Here is a 15106-nt window from a genome sequence, read left to right on the forward strand (position 1 = left end):
ATTTTTTTCCATCCAAAAAAGTAATGAACATATGACGAACCATCTTAGGCCAAAAAGTCAAAGGGCCCAAAAAGTCAAAAGGGCTTAAATTCTGGGTTAATTGGAGGTGATTTTGTTCTGTTAATTAAGTTAACTAAAAACAAAAAAGAGTGTTCTAAAAATTTGATCCTTTTTTTTTGCCGTATCAAAATTTGTTTGATTTTTACATTTGTTAATTTGTTAAATTAGTAAAACTTTGTTCTTTCTTCCCTTTCTTTTTTTTGGACCAGTTGCTTCCTTATTTTGTTATGCCCTCATAATCTAACCACGTGAATATGGTCTAAATTGGCAAGATAATAACTTAAAATCTTCCTTAGAAATTACATGACGGAAAAAAAAATTGAAAATTTTGCTCACAAAGAATCTCTCCCCTCCGTGTCATCCGACGAAGCCTTGAGACTCCTGAGCAAACGACGATGATGGCACGGCGAAGGAGGCTCGCGGGCGTGCGTTTTCGGCCGAGTTTCGCAAGCTATATAACCATGGTCGTTTAAATTCTATTCTACGTCCTATCTTCGCCGAAATCACAGTGAAACCTGCACCCACATGGATCCCCAGATCCAATTTCCAGAACAACTCTCTTCATTTCCTCCTCCGCATTTTGTTCCCTGCCCTCCCCAGCAAGACCATAATGTGTTCCCCGACCCTAACGCTAAATCGGTCACAAATTTGGTTGAAAACCCTAACCCTAGCTCCAATCACTATCTTTCTTTCTCGGTCCCCAAGAAGAGAAGGCGTGGCAGGCCCCAACGGAGTCCCGCGTCCTTTCGTGTTCCTGTAGTTTTCAATGGAGCTATGAACGGTAATAACAATGATCTCTCCCCCTACGGTTCTTCTTCTGCCACCTCAGTTTCAGTCAGTAATCCATCGGGTATAAGACCTGTCCCCGATGTATCTGATGAGATTATTGTGATAAACAAAGAACCCAAAGCTGAGGCCTTGATTGCTCTCAGTGCTGGTTTTCCTGCCGATTCACTTACTGAGGAGGAAATTGAAGCTGGTGTTCTCCCCGTCATCGGAGGAATCGAACAAGTTAATTACACTCTCATTAGAAACCACATTATTGCTAAATGGCGTGAAAACGTGACGAATTGGGTCACTAAGGAAATGTTTGTTGATTATATACCTCAACACTATCACACCCTTTTGGACTCGGCGTATAATTATTTGGTCTCCCGTGGATATATCAACTTTGGAGTTGCTCCCGCCATAAAAGAGAAAATTCCAGCTGAACCCAGTAAACCTAGCGTTATTATTATTGGTGCTGGCCTTGCAGGGTTGGCTGCTGCACGGCAACTAATGCGCTTTGGGTTCAAAGTGACAGTTTTGGAAGGTAGGAAGCGTGCAGGTGGGCGGGTTTATACAAAGAAAATGGAGGGAGGGAATAGGGTGTCCGCGGCTGCAGAATTAGGTGGTAGTGTTTTAACGGGTACTCATGGGAATCCTCTTGGAATTGTGGCTAGGCAATTAGGTTATACGCTTCACAAGGTTAGAGATAAGTGTCCTCTTTATAGCGTGGATGGAAAGCCAGTTGACCCGGACATGGATATGAAGGTAGAAACTGCTTTTAATCGATTACTAGATAAGGCAAGCAGGCTTAGAGAGTTGATGGGTGATGTCTCTGTTGATGTGTCCCTTGGTGCTGCACTGGAAACATTCAGACAGGTTTATGGGGATGCAGTGAATGATGAGGAGATGAACTTGTTCAATTGGCATCTTGCAAATTTGGAATATGCTAATGCTGGTCTGCTATCAAATCTGTCACTAGCATTTTGGGACCAAGACGATCCATATGATATGGGTGGGGACCACTGCTTCTTGCCTGGAGGAAATGTGAGGCTGGTTCAAGTTCTAGCTGAGAATGTGCCTATTTTATATGAGAAAACTGTACAGACTGTTAGATACGGTAGTGATGGAGTTCAAGTTATTACAGGAAATCAGGTCTTTGAGGGTGATATGGCATTGTGCACAGTCCCTTTAGGTGTATTAAAGAAAGGTTCTATCAAATTTATTCCTGAGTTGCCTCAGAGAAAGCTTGATGGAATAAAAAGATTAGGTTTTGGTCTGCTTAACAAAGTCGCCATGCTCTTTCCTCATGTGTTTTGGGAGACAGATCTGGATACATTTGGCCGCCTTTTTGATGACCCAAGTCGTCGTGGAGAGTTCTTTCTGTTTTACAGCTATGCAACAGTTGCTGGTGGACCCTTGTTGATTGCACTGGTAGCAGGGGAAGCTGCCCATAAGTTTTGAGAGCATGCCTCCTACAGATGCAGTTACCCGAGTGCTTCAAATTCTCAAGGGTAATTACTATATGTGCACTGCCTAAATGGTATAATAAATATTTCATGAAACTAACAGCTTTAGATGTGTTCAGGTATCTATGAACCAAAAGGAATCAATGTCCCTGAACCTATTCAGACTGTCTGTACCAGATGGGGTAGTGATCCATTCTGCTTTGGTTCTTATTCGAATGTTGCCGTTGGAGCTTCAGGAGATGACTATGATATTCTAGCAGAAAGCGTGGGAGATGGAAGACTATTCTTTGCTGGAGAGGCTACCACAAGACGGTATCCTGCTACTATGCATGGGGCTTTTCTTAGTGGTCTAAGAGAAGCTGCAAACATGGCCCACTATGCTAATGTTCGGTCCCTTAGAATAAAGGTTGATAGGACTCCTTCAAATGCTCATTCTTGTGCTTCCCTTCTTACAGATTTATTTAGAGAACCTGATATAGAATTTGGGAGCTTTTCAGTCATTTTTTCCCAGAAAAATTCAGATCCCAAAGCTCCAGCAATTTTGAGGGTGACATTTGGTGAGCCTAGGAAGAAGACTCATGACCTTTCAAAACAAGATCAGCAACACTCGAACAAGTTACTTTTCCAGCAGCTTCAGTCTCATTTTAATCAGCAGCAGCAGCTTCATGTTTACACTATGCTATCAAGACAACAGGTTCTTCAGCTAAGAGAGGTAAGAGGTGGTGATGAGATGAGAATGAATTACCTTTGTGAAAAGCTGGGAGTAAAGCTGGTGGGGAGAAAAGGGCTGGGACCTACTGCTGATTCTGTCATTGCTTCAATTAAAGCTGAGAGGGGCAATCGCAAGCCTATTCCAAAGTCTATTTCAACCTCCGCAGCTCTTAAACCAGGTAAGCTATACTATAACTACTTGTTTTCTTACTTTCTCTTTATACTTTGTCATCTGAAATGCCTAACCGTTAGAGGACTTGATCAGTATTTTTCATGATGTGCAACAGGGATGTCTAAGCTGAAAGCTGGTATTATGAAGCGAAAGATGATCAGGTATGAGATGAAATGGGATCAATATTTCTGCGCATATAAAATATTGTGCTTCTAAGTGATATGAAATTTTAACTTTGTATCCCATTATCTCTGTCAACACAGAAAGGCAAAAGTGGTACACAAAAGTCATGGGTCTGTACCTCCTTCTAGCACAAATTTGGGGGGTGACAAAGTATCAAGAGAGGTTAGCATAATGGATCAAAATCTCCCTGATGTGCTTGGTGCAGGTATTGTTTTTTTACTGGAAAAGAAACATTCTCCTAAATACTGTCTTCTTTTATAACTTTGTTACCCTTAGCAAATATGCTTTTTCAGTATGATTATTTCCATTATTTTTCTGTCAGCTTGTTATTCCTACTTGTTGCAGTTAGATCTTCTCACTTTTAGATCTGGGCATATGCATGTATTTCTATTTTCCAGTAGTAGCAGCTTGTTGAGTTAAGAAAAAATAAATAATAACAGGAATTAGTATGAGTTAACTATGCATGTATTTATATTTGTTATTGTATTTAAAATTTGTCCTCCGATGATGCAGTTTGCCAGGATGGAATATGGTGCTAATTTATAATATAATTCTTTCTAGGGAAAAATCCTACTGAAGCGTCAAAGCAGTGAATGAATGGCTTTTCTTCCATGGCTAAGAGGTGAGAGTTAGCCAACAACTCTGAATTTTGAGAGAATTTTGTGCCTTACATATTTATTTTATTTTAGGTTTTACAAGAAGCTATCACTATGCCATTCAATAGGAAATGCAAATATGCACTGAGCTTTTGCCTTTACATAAACAATCTTCGTATCAAGTAGCACGTACAATAATCTAGGTCAGTTGGTCCTTGGATGCGGTTCAACATTTTAACCAGAGCCCGCAGCATTTAGTCAGTGAGAGGAGTGTATTCAGTTAAGATATAACCTCATTTTGTTTGAAGAATGCAACCCTTTCTTGACTGTGAACTGTATAAGCTGTGGTTAGCTGGAAACTGGATGTTAATTTACTTTCTGCCTGGGCCCATTAGGACTTATATTTGGATAGGTAGAAAGGATTTGGGAATGGGTGAAATTAATCCAGCTCAGGCAAGATAGGATAATTGAGGGTGCAAACATTTTGGTTGTTAGCAGAGAAAGAAGGAAGTTTAGAGAATGATGGTACGGTTCCATCTGTGTGGGAGGAAGGTAGCCTATTGTGTGATGCTTGGGAGAGAACTTGCCTCTCAATATATAGAATCGCTATATAGCATTTCTTTTTCATGCAAGAAGAAATTTTATTGAGGAAAGAGAATTTTCTGAGAAAGGAAGAGGATAAGATATCCTCCTCCTCGCGAAGGAAGTAGGAAAAACCACACATCAACCTGCAATAAGCTATCCTGTCTCACCACAAATCCAAATAACGCAATAGGAAACCCCTAAACTTCCTGCTATATCAAAACGGTCTTCTATTTTGATCATACAGTTCAATTATTAATTTGCACTTCTTTCAGGTCTTTCAGGTACCCTTATATGTCATTATTTCGTTGTGTCCTTAGTAAGATATTCAATGTTTTTAACATTTAATTTTTGTATAGTAAGTTTTTTTAATCTGTTCTAGCCCTCCCCCATTCCACACACGCCCACCTACCCCCATACCACTTGGGGGGATTCGATCCCACAACCTGCTCCATTGAAGGGGTTGTGGGATGTCATATGAGCTACAAGTGAGTTTTAATTTCTTTGGGTTGTATAAATGAAGTTATTATTATCCTGGATTTAGGACCAAGACATCGATGGCAATGTTCCAGGACCTTGGTAGTTGGCAGTTGGCACAATCTTTTGTCAAAATGACAGTGGGTGTTGCCCGTAGTCCATATTTCATCCCTGATGTAGCCGTCACTCTGTAACATGCTTACATCTTTGGCTCAAATATTCTTGGTGTTTTCGATGGATAAATTATAGGTGGATTCGTTGTTTGTTTAATATTTTGGTGCCATTCTTTGATGCTGTCCCAGTGATGGATGCCATATCATGAACTCTGAACAGAAACTTTGTCAATTGTCTTGTTCTCCACGACTGCCATCCTGAGGTGCCAGTAGTGGGGTTTTGATGGCTACCCAAGAGCTTAACTTGTGAATAAAGCACCAGTGATTGGTTTCTTGGTGCTTATTCCTCTTGCAAATCAAGAGAGCTCGTGTCGATGCTTGCACAGTGCAACTTTAAGACGGAAGAGAGGGAGAAATATTCTGGAATTCTCAAGGAAATATTATTTATTTTGAAGTTGAGGATGATTGAGGAGGGTATTAATCTCAAGTTGTGACATCGCTGTTCTTGAATGATGCAGCTTAAGTATGTGCCTACTGGAGTTATTGTGATTTCGATGCCTTTAGTCGCAAACGAGAATTTCATAATGTATGAGATGTGACCAAGCTTTGTAATTGTATCCAGTGAAATTCTTGAAAGTCGAATGTATATTTCGTGTCATTGATCAAGTTACTTTATCCTTTTTCATGTTAATTGCTTCAACAGCTAAATCACTTGTCTTTTTTTTCTCTTTAATAATGCCCACATCAATCTTCGAAAATTCTTTCGTTGACTGTTGGCGTTTAAGTAACTTATTTTGGTTCGTGTTTTATTAATAATAAAAAATAATTATTTAATTGGCTGAAAATTGATAGGTTGTGGGGTTTAAAAAGGGATAGAGAGAGAAATTCTATTTCCCAAAATAATGCTAAAATCTGAAAAAACTAATTACCCCAGTAGACCATGGAGGATCTCCAAATACAAAGGTAAATCCCAAAATTAAAGCCTGTTATATCATATTGTTCTTATCTTTGGAAGTTATGAAATGCAACTGCCATAAGAAAAGTATGTGCGCGTGCATATATTTAATTATATAAAATCAAAGCAAAAAAGATGTAAATTTATAAATTAAGATAATTTTTTAATTTACACTCTGTCAAAAAATGGATTTATAAATTCAAGTTAGACGCTTTACATTTCATCACAGGGTGAACGCAAAAACTCAACCCGCTAGATAGGCAGCTCCCACTGCAACAAGAGGAATGCACCTGATATCGTCCTCTCTCATAGCTGAAGTGGGAGACCAATATTAAAAAGAGCTGCTGGACTAGACTGCATCAAGGAAGAGGAAGGAATCTTTTGCACAAAACATTAAAACGCTGTCACATTGAGCACAGCCGGATGCCCTATTTCCCTACTTCTGGGGGTGTTTGGATGAAACCAAACCATGGTTTGGAGAATAGCTTCTAAAGAATAGATTCTGAGGAGAATAAATTTTGTGAAGAATAGATTTTGTGAAAAGTGATTCTGAGAAGTGAGAGTATTTGGATAGTTATTATCAAAAGCACTTTTTATATGTACAAATTACTAAAAAGGATATAAGTTAATATGATAATTACATAAAATATAGATTTTATAATTCATAATATATTTTAATTTGAAGGAACAAAATTGTTAATAATATATTTTTTTACCAACATAATAGTATATAAGAAAATGTAATTAATAAATAATTAACATATATATATTTATAAAATATAAGATTAAAAATGTTTCTGGAAAAAATAAATATTTTTTACCAACAGAAAAATATTATTTTATTTTAAAGATTATAAATATGAAATACCATGATATTTTTCGACAAAATTAAATAAGCACACATTAAAACAATTTATTACTTATTATAGTAATTATCTTTTCCTCTTTATGATTCTTTCAGGCTCGCTCTCTTGCTACGTCTGGAACAAGTGACCGTAGACCATTCCTCCACGCCAGCAACACAAGCGAGTCAAGGGACATTTTTTATCCAGATAATTTTTGACAACCCAACAGCGAAAACTTCAGCATCAGAAGCAAGAAAATTTTGCTTTCCACAGAACCATGGTTTTAGAGGTTAAAACCATGGTTTCACCTGGAACCATGGGTTCAAAATATTAGAGTCTGTTTGGATAACATTTTATCCAAACCATGGTTTTGTCTTCCAAACCATTGTTTTGGATATCATCCAAACAAGCCCTCTATATATGATCCCTCCATGATCTCCTTGTAACTCTCCCTAAAAGCTATTTTGAAGTGCCAGAATAACTACCAAATACCGCTGGCAATGATACTGATGGCAAAATTTAAATTTTTATTACCCCTTGTCCTAACTATAAGACTTTGTTTGTAGACTACAAAAGAGATCTTATAAATAGTATTAAACAAAATAATGCCAAATTTTGAAAACACTGATTGCTTCAATAAACCAAGAAGAATCTCCAAATACAAAGGTAAATCACATGACTGAATTCGACATGCATCATACTGGTACCATATAGAAAAGATACATCCAATGCAACTGCCATGCTAATAACTGCATTACAGTATAGTAACTGCTCATATAATACCATAATAACCGCAACAAACTACCACTAACCACCCCAATACTCTAACTTCCTCATAAATTGTTTCCCAATTCCCCACTGTTGCCTTCAATCCTAGCCCTCTTTCTACCCCTGCTGTGGGTGAGTAGGGGCATTGGGCTTTATCAGAAATCGACATTCAAGTTTCCGCAGGAGGATTGCTGCATCTTGAGTGATTAACCTTATAATCTCAAGAACTGTATGTACAAGTTGAAGTTTTGTATTCCAGTGTTCTGCATCCAAGCTAAAGCTTTTCTGCATCATCTGCTTGGCCATTATCATCATGGTTGCCAGTCCCTTCCAGCCACTTCTGTAGCTGAGCTTCTTTGATAGCTTTGAAGTCATTGTACTTTTCAGATACTTGGAGTAGCTTATCGTCAGTCTGTTCATGTTGTTGAGATTCATCTTCAACCGTGGTTGACAAGGGAATCTCGTCTGTTTCCATACTTTGCAGAGCCGAAGCTGTGCTTGTAGATGCGTCTGATAGCTTTGAATTCACTGATCTCCTATCATCAAGTTGTGGCCGCAAGAGATTTCTAGACTTTTGTTTTGCTGTCGTAAAAACACTTGAAAAATTGTAACCACTTTTCTCACGGGCTTCTTGGGAATCAAGTACAGGGCTACCCCAAGATACCATTCTTTCTCCAAGGTTAGTTGAGCTCAACTGATTAATTAAACCTCTTTTAGGTTTTTTAGTTGTCACAGTTACCAGAGATTTTTTAACGTCTCGGATCATCTCTTCAACTATGGGAAATCCACACTCTTTCATTGATCTCATCATTGTAATAGAGTCCTCCAAATCTTCTGCATGCAAACTTGTTTCACGAGCCTTCTCAACAACGGATTTCTTATGTGTTGTCACATTAGGCACTGCTTTTTGAGTATGCTGTTGGATGAAGAACAGCCCAACAGAGGGTTCGTTAGCCAAGTATTTGATCATCTCAGCCAAGCATTCACTTGTCTCCATAAAACCATCAACGGCGGAGAATCCAAGCATCTTCCCAAAGGCAAAATCTGCTGCTCATTACTAAAACTGCAAGAAAAAAAAAGAAAAAGAAAAAAATCATTAAATTATTTATACTAGTGAGCATCAATTAAGACGGTCATATGACAAATAGTAAAGGGCAAGTCCCACATGCAGTAGGCCATTTACACAACAACTACGGGGGTGTTGACACAAACCCAAAAGATCAGCGATGAAATATGAATCAGACCATTAATGCAAAAATTTTAATTTATTCATACCACCTACCGTAGAGGGAAAGCTTTAGCCTTAAGGTGGCCTTTGGTACATCTGAACAATCTAATTGTGTCTGAAAACGTGTATAAAAATTTGAAGTACCAAATAAAATTGAATTTACTTACAGATTGTTGTCTTGCTAATTCAGAAAAGCCTAAATAAAAATCTCAATAAACTTATGAACATTATACTCCCAAAAAAATAAGTTCGAGGAACAACTTGTTACATTATATATACTAATCTACATGCACCCCATCATTCTAATTGACTGGTAAATCAAAATTATGCCCGAGCTGAGCTCCCGTTTGTGAAGGGGATGAACTACGACTCCATACTCATTTTGAATACCCAATCCACTAGCCCAAGGGTCGCTAACGCAGTCAATGCCACCATCGGCATTAGAGAAGTGAATAGTCTGCCTTCTCGGGCCAAAATTTACTTGTAAAACACTTGAGCTTCACCATATTAAACAAAAGATACATGATTTTCACATTTGCATACATGAATATCTCATAAATTTCATAATTGAGATTATGGCCAATTACATGAACCAAAGTCTAAAAACTAGGTCTTGGAAAAATCAGCGTCCTTATCGTCTAAGATTGAAACAACCAAATCCGAAGAAGAAGTAAGAGGAGAACTAACCCGGCAATCAATACATGATCGGATCATCATCAAGAGCTGAGATTTCCTTGATTTTCCTTCCCCCTCTGTCTCTACCTCCAGAGACAGACGCGTATTCCGTCTCCGACCTCTCGTTACCGGCCGGTGAAAGGGTTTCAGGCAGCAGGAGGCTCCTATTGAAGTGGGCCGTCGTCGCAAGATGGGAACCACGGGCTTCGCTTTGTTACGCACGGGTGTATTGTTACTGGGTAGTTAGAAGAAATCAAACTATAATTTTTATAATTTTTAGAAGTAATTTTACTTTATACAAAATAAATATCTATAGTATGAAAATATATTTTTAAAAAATATTTATGGGGATATTCCAGCACCTTTTTAGTTGAGAAAAGATTAATTGGTAGAAACAGCTAGTATTTCATAATGTGCAAGGTTCAAATTCTTATTAAGAGATGTGTCTATATTTAGTATCTGATAGTATTTTAAACAAGATCATTTTCAATATTTTTAATAAGAGAATATCTGTACCTAAACAAAAAATATTAATATAGTCTTTGGCCTTTTAAATTTATCTTTGTTTTGATCTTAATCCTTTATATTTTTATCATTCACATTATATATTATATAACACTTTGATAATATCTAACGTTTTTTATTATGAGCTAGTGACGCCAGTAAGCTAAAAAAGATATACATATATAATAAGATATTTCTTTACCATTGTAGTAATAGTAAAAAAAATTCATTAATTATTTATTCGATAAATTACTTTATTATTATGTTCTTTATTTATTTAAAAATTTAGAATCCACATTTCTATTTTAATTTTACACCACGGTACCACTCTGATTTCACATAAGTCACTTTCAAAATGTTTAATTGAAATTAAGAAAAACTCATTTACTCTTTTGAAAATTTAAAAGGGGTCTAACTTTATTCCGGTTAAATATAAATACTTTAAAATTTAAATAACACATACAAACGGGTAAATGTGTGAAGTAATAAATAGAGTGACATTGCCTAATGGCAGAAAAGTCTTCTATCTGGTACGAGTAGAGTTACAAGTTCATGTATTTCAACCTTTCTTCCATCTAGTACTATTTTTTGTTGAAATGCATGGAGCTTTTGAAATTTGCCCATGTCAGCACATGGCGATCTCCTTGTCGTATGTGCATGTGGGTTCCAAAAAAACAAATTTTGCCAGCCCAAAAAAAACTCTCTAGGTAATTATGAGTTTGTTTGATTTCTTGTTTTGAAAAAAAAAATTTTGTTTTTAAAAATAGAAAAACAAAAAAACTTGTTTGGCAATTTGTTTTTACTTGATTGTTTTGAAAAACAAAAAAACAATAATCTGTTTTTAAAAACTAAAAAACCAAAACAACTTTTATATGTTTTCTTGTTTTTGTGTTTTTTATTTTTTGTTTTGAAAAATTGGAAAAATCTTCTTCTGTTCTCTTCTACTACCTACTACTTATCAATACCAGTAATAACTACTAGTTGTTAAAGTGTAATTTTTTATATATTTTTTTAAATGTGATTTTTTTTAAAATTATTTTCCAAACAACTTGTTTTGTTTTTTGTTTCCAAAACTTGTTCTTAAAAACAATTTTATAAAATTGCTTTGAGAATAAGAAAACAAAGAACAAAAACAAACAAGCCCTATATTATCGTCTTGTGTTTAAAATATATTTATGTCAGGAAACCTTTATTTTTTTGAAAAGAAAAATGGTTGTTGAAAGAGTATTCTGTCTTGCATGTACATTTTTGGCCAACCTTTGTTGCATATTAATAAAACCTTAGTCATGCATTTGGTACAAAGACACTGCATATGATGAAATAGGCTAGGATGTACGGCTATTAATTTGCTCGTCAAATTTAATCATATTATTCGCACCCGCATAACTTACATATAACCTACATTGGGAATAAATAAAGTTATTGTTGAAACGAAAAATCATACAAGCTGGTGGCAAGAAGAAGGGGAAGATTTATCAGTCACCCGAGTTACCAAGTGATGGAACACTATTGTCCAGTCGTGACATCAGTCAGATAAGATTCCCAACTCAAGTGTCATATTGACTCATTTGTACATGCATGTGCATTTAATTGCATTGTATATTATAAAAAAGTGATAGAATACTGTCACTTTGAATCCGATTCTTATTATAAACTTTAAATAATTAATTTACGAGTAACAAATAATTAATTAAAATTAATTAAAAGTAATAATTATGTTAGAAATATATTTTTATTTTTAAATATGTCTTTGTAATAAATAAGAAAAAAGAAAAAAAAATGTGTGGAAAAATGTGATGAGAGAAATTACAACAAAAAAAAGAGAATGAATAATTAAAGGTAAAATTAAAAAAGGTGCATCAAATATTAAGACAAACACTAAATTAAAATTTATAAAATGGACCACACTCTTATTTCAATTTGAAGCTTGTAAATATTAAACAAGTGGGAGGAGTTCTGTGGCACAAAAGACTTGGAAAGAGTAGGTGACATTCTATGCAGTATGCAACTTTGAAATGGCATATGTAGAAATGGATAGATGAAAAATTCTATTTGGAAGGACTTCCAATTAAATTATTTTATTTTTATTCTCTATCTAATTTCATTAAATTGGTCTAATCCTTTTTATAAGGTTTAGTTTGAAATTGTCTAAATATTAAATGTATTTTTATCAATTTTATTCATTATTAATTGTATTGTCTTTTTTCATATACATTATGTTCTCTTTTTATCTTTTTTTCTCAATATCTCTTTCTCACACCCCCCTTGAATAAATAAGAGCATGTTTGAAATTATTTTTTTTAAATCTATCTATTAGTTTTAACTAATACTAATGGATGGATGGATGTCTTAAACCATGTGTAATTTGGTTAGTTGGGTTTTATAAAAAGTACAAGAGGTTGTATTTTGTATGGGTTCCCGAGTTGGTGAGATTTTCACGAGTTCCTGCGTCTTCAATGAAGAGTTAAAATGACGCTATTTAATAAAAGTTAATGAATGTATTTATGATAGCATTTGGGAAAAACTTCCTTTTACACGTGACGTCGTTATTCTCTCTTGGACAGTTTAATGACTTCCAAATCTAAATATTCACTTTAGACAAAATTGCAGATCCTTTGCCACCGAGTCTTTTTGGTGTGTTTGGTTCAAAACAGGGGAAAATTTGAGGGATTTTAATGGAAGGAAATGAAAGAACGGAAAAAAAAGAGATTTTAATATTATTTTATTTGAATTAATAAGGGAAAAAGAACGAGGGGAGAGATTTTCTATGATCTAATACATGATCCAATAAGAATGTAACAGTTACTATTCTTTTCCTGTGTAATATAATATCAAAAGGGTAGTATGATAAGGCTAAAATATTACTACATCTAATTCTAAATATAAGAGTTAATTGAGTAATTTAAATAGATTAAACAAATTAGTTAAGTTAGTTATTTGTAATAAATAAGTGTTGTCTATTCTAAAATATCCTTACTAATCAAATTTATTAGATAAAACTATCATTATTAAAAGAACTATCTTAAAATAAATAAATAAATATAAAAAAATGAATTGAATCTCGTATTTATGATCAAAATAAAAATCAAACGATATTTTATATTTAAAAAGTAGTATCATGTTCTTGCAAATCTCCTCAGTGTGGGAGGGGAGGGTTACAAGGATAGGGGAGGAGAAATTTTAAAAAATTTTCTCTCCCATCCTAAATATTTTATTAATAACCCAAATAAAAAGAGGAGAGTAAAATTCCTCCTCTTTGGCTAGCTCTTCTCATGCCAAACAAGTCCTTTCGGAACAAATGCGAAAATGCTTAAGCGGATTCTTGGTACAAAAAGTAGAGTAACAGACTGAACTTGGGAGACGAAGACTCTTTCTTTTTTGTATCAAAAAAAAAAAAAAAAGACCCTTTTTTTTTTATATAAACCATCCAGTATCCAACCGCGCCTTTTCTGGGCCCCAGTCTCTTTGGGTCAGTTGTACCCGAGCGATCGACTAGTCCGGATTCGGGCCGGGCGACAAGTAAAGCCCTCCCCGGTACCCTTTTTAACAAGTGAGGATTCGAACCTCCGCCCTCAAAGAGCAGAGACTCGCCTCACTTATGGCCTAGCCAGTCACCACTAGGCCAGGAGTATTCGGGTTAATGGCCAATAGGAGAGGAAGACCCTGAGCAGGAAAAATGTGACTATTGGGCAACTATACTGATAGTTAATGGTTTCAAAACGCTTGGTTAATAGTGATTATCGGTTTAAGGCTATTAAAATTGGTTAATAATAAAATAAAACAGACTAATTAAAATGTATAAAAGCTCCATCAAATAGCGCTAATTGCTGACAGGGTAATACCCCGACACGAAGAACATCTAAATTTGTCACAGTGAGTTCTCCAAAATAGAGGCATATTCTAATTATGTTTTAGTGAAAATCAATGAGAAGTTTAAGATATGTTACATCCGATTCTTAATATAAAAGCTAATTTGACTTTTAATTTGGTTCTAAATATAAGACCTTAATTCACTTTATCTCTCATATTTATTTATTTATTTCAAAATAGTCATTGTAGCAGTTGCATATGTTAAATGTTTCATCAAATGATATTTTTAGCTAATACACATGATTAGCAAGGTTATTTTAGGAAAGACAACATCTATTTATTACAAATAACTAACTTAACTAATTTTTTTAATCTACTCAATACTAACTCTTATATTAAGGACCGGAGATGATATATTTTGTATTGCAAATGTTTTTTTGTTGTGACAAAATTTTAAGAAAAGGGTTAGGTTCGCCTACAATTCAAAAATAAGACAATTAACCCTTGACCCCAGCCATACTTAGTGTTGTGAATTTATTGGGAGTTTAGGATGGGAAGAGCCTTACATGAAGGATCATCACATATTATGAGCCAAGACCTTGGCTTCGGAGAGGCTTCTCCCAATGTCACGACGTGCTTTAAAATCAAACCTCCTCTTTTAGTGAGCTTGTCCAACTTCTTTGCGTGCTAACGAACGATGTGTTATATATTGCAAAGTTGATCAGCTAAAAACTGCAATTAACTACTGTTTTTAGTCATTTGGCCATTAAAAGAACTATAAACATAGTATAATTTTGAAATAGAATCACGGTCTAAGAATTTTTTTAATGAAATTTAATAATTTTATGGAAAAATCAACACACTGCAATTATGTAAAAATATTTAATAATCCGACTATACAGCTATGCTCTTGTAGTTGTAATCTAACGTATGAAAAATTTTAGCATGATTACTTTGGACGCATTGGGAGAGAGAGTTAAATTAGAGAAAAATGACGAGGGAGAAAATCATGTATAAATTTTGATCCCGTAAGCTAGGAAGAGAAAAACAACAAATTTTTTTTCAAGTATAGGTATTATCCTATTAGAGGACTAGCACCTTCTGCTAGACTAAATTCTCGTTAGTAACAATAAATTTGTTAATAGGCAAAAAAGAATAGATACATGCCCCTTTTCTCTTAAAAAAAAATGAAT

General features: G+C 35.1%; 2 protein-coding genes and 1 long non-coding RNA gene across 3 annotated transcripts; 1 reads left to right on the plus strand and 2 right to left on the minus strand.

Moving 5' to 3' along the window:
• Nucleotides 1-403: 403 nt before the first annotated feature.
• Nucleotides 404-5346, plus strand: LOC114745006 (protein FLOWERING LOCUS D). The gene is given in 7 exon segments (XM_028933153.1): nucleotides 404-2283; nucleotides 2285-2339; nucleotides 2414-3184; nucleotides 3293-3338; nucleotides 3441-3565; nucleotides 3922-3982; nucleotides 5083-5346. Coding segments are annotated over 6 exon segments (2727 nt in total). The 5' UTR covers nucleotides 404-585; the 3' UTR covers nucleotides 3954-3982; nucleotides 5083-5346.
• LOC114745007 (uncharacterized) lies at nucleotides 5145-5841 on the minus strand. The gene is made up of 2 exons (XR_003740156.1): nucleotides 5353-5841; nucleotides 5145-5220 (listed from the first exon to the last, which is right to left on the minus strand). It is a non-coding gene; the product is annotated as an uncharacterized LOC114745007 (long non-coding RNA).
• A 1700-nt stretch (nucleotides 5842-7541) lies between these two features.
• Nucleotides 7542-9797, minus strand: LOC114745017 (uncharacterized). The gene is made up of 2 exons (XM_028933159.1): nucleotides 9612-9797; nucleotides 7542-8759 (listed from the first exon to the last, which is right to left on the minus strand). Exon 2 carries the CDS (start codon nucleotides 8721-8723, stop codon nucleotides 7971-7973), a length of 753 nt encoding a protein of 250 aa, XP_028788992.1. The 5' UTR covers nucleotides 8724-8759; nucleotides 9612-9797; the 3' UTR covers nucleotides 7542-7970.
• Nucleotides 9798-15106: the final 5309 nt, after the last annotated feature.

The sequence above is a fragment of the Neltuma alba genome, unplaced genomic scaffold (genome assembly GCF_004799145.2).
Source record: "Neltuma alba isolate B1F8T4 unplaced genomic scaffold, ASM479914v2 tig00004508_pilon, whole genome shotgun sequence".
In the NCBI taxonomy this organism is placed as follows: Eukaryota; Viridiplantae; Streptophyta; class Magnoliopsida; order Fabales; family Fabaceae; genus Neltuma; species Neltuma alba.

Coding starts and splice junctions, on each gene's coding strand:
- LOC114745017 (XM_028933159.1), bottom strand. CDS start 8,723: ATGCTTGGATTCTCCGCCGTTGATGGTTTTATGGAGACAAGTGAATGC.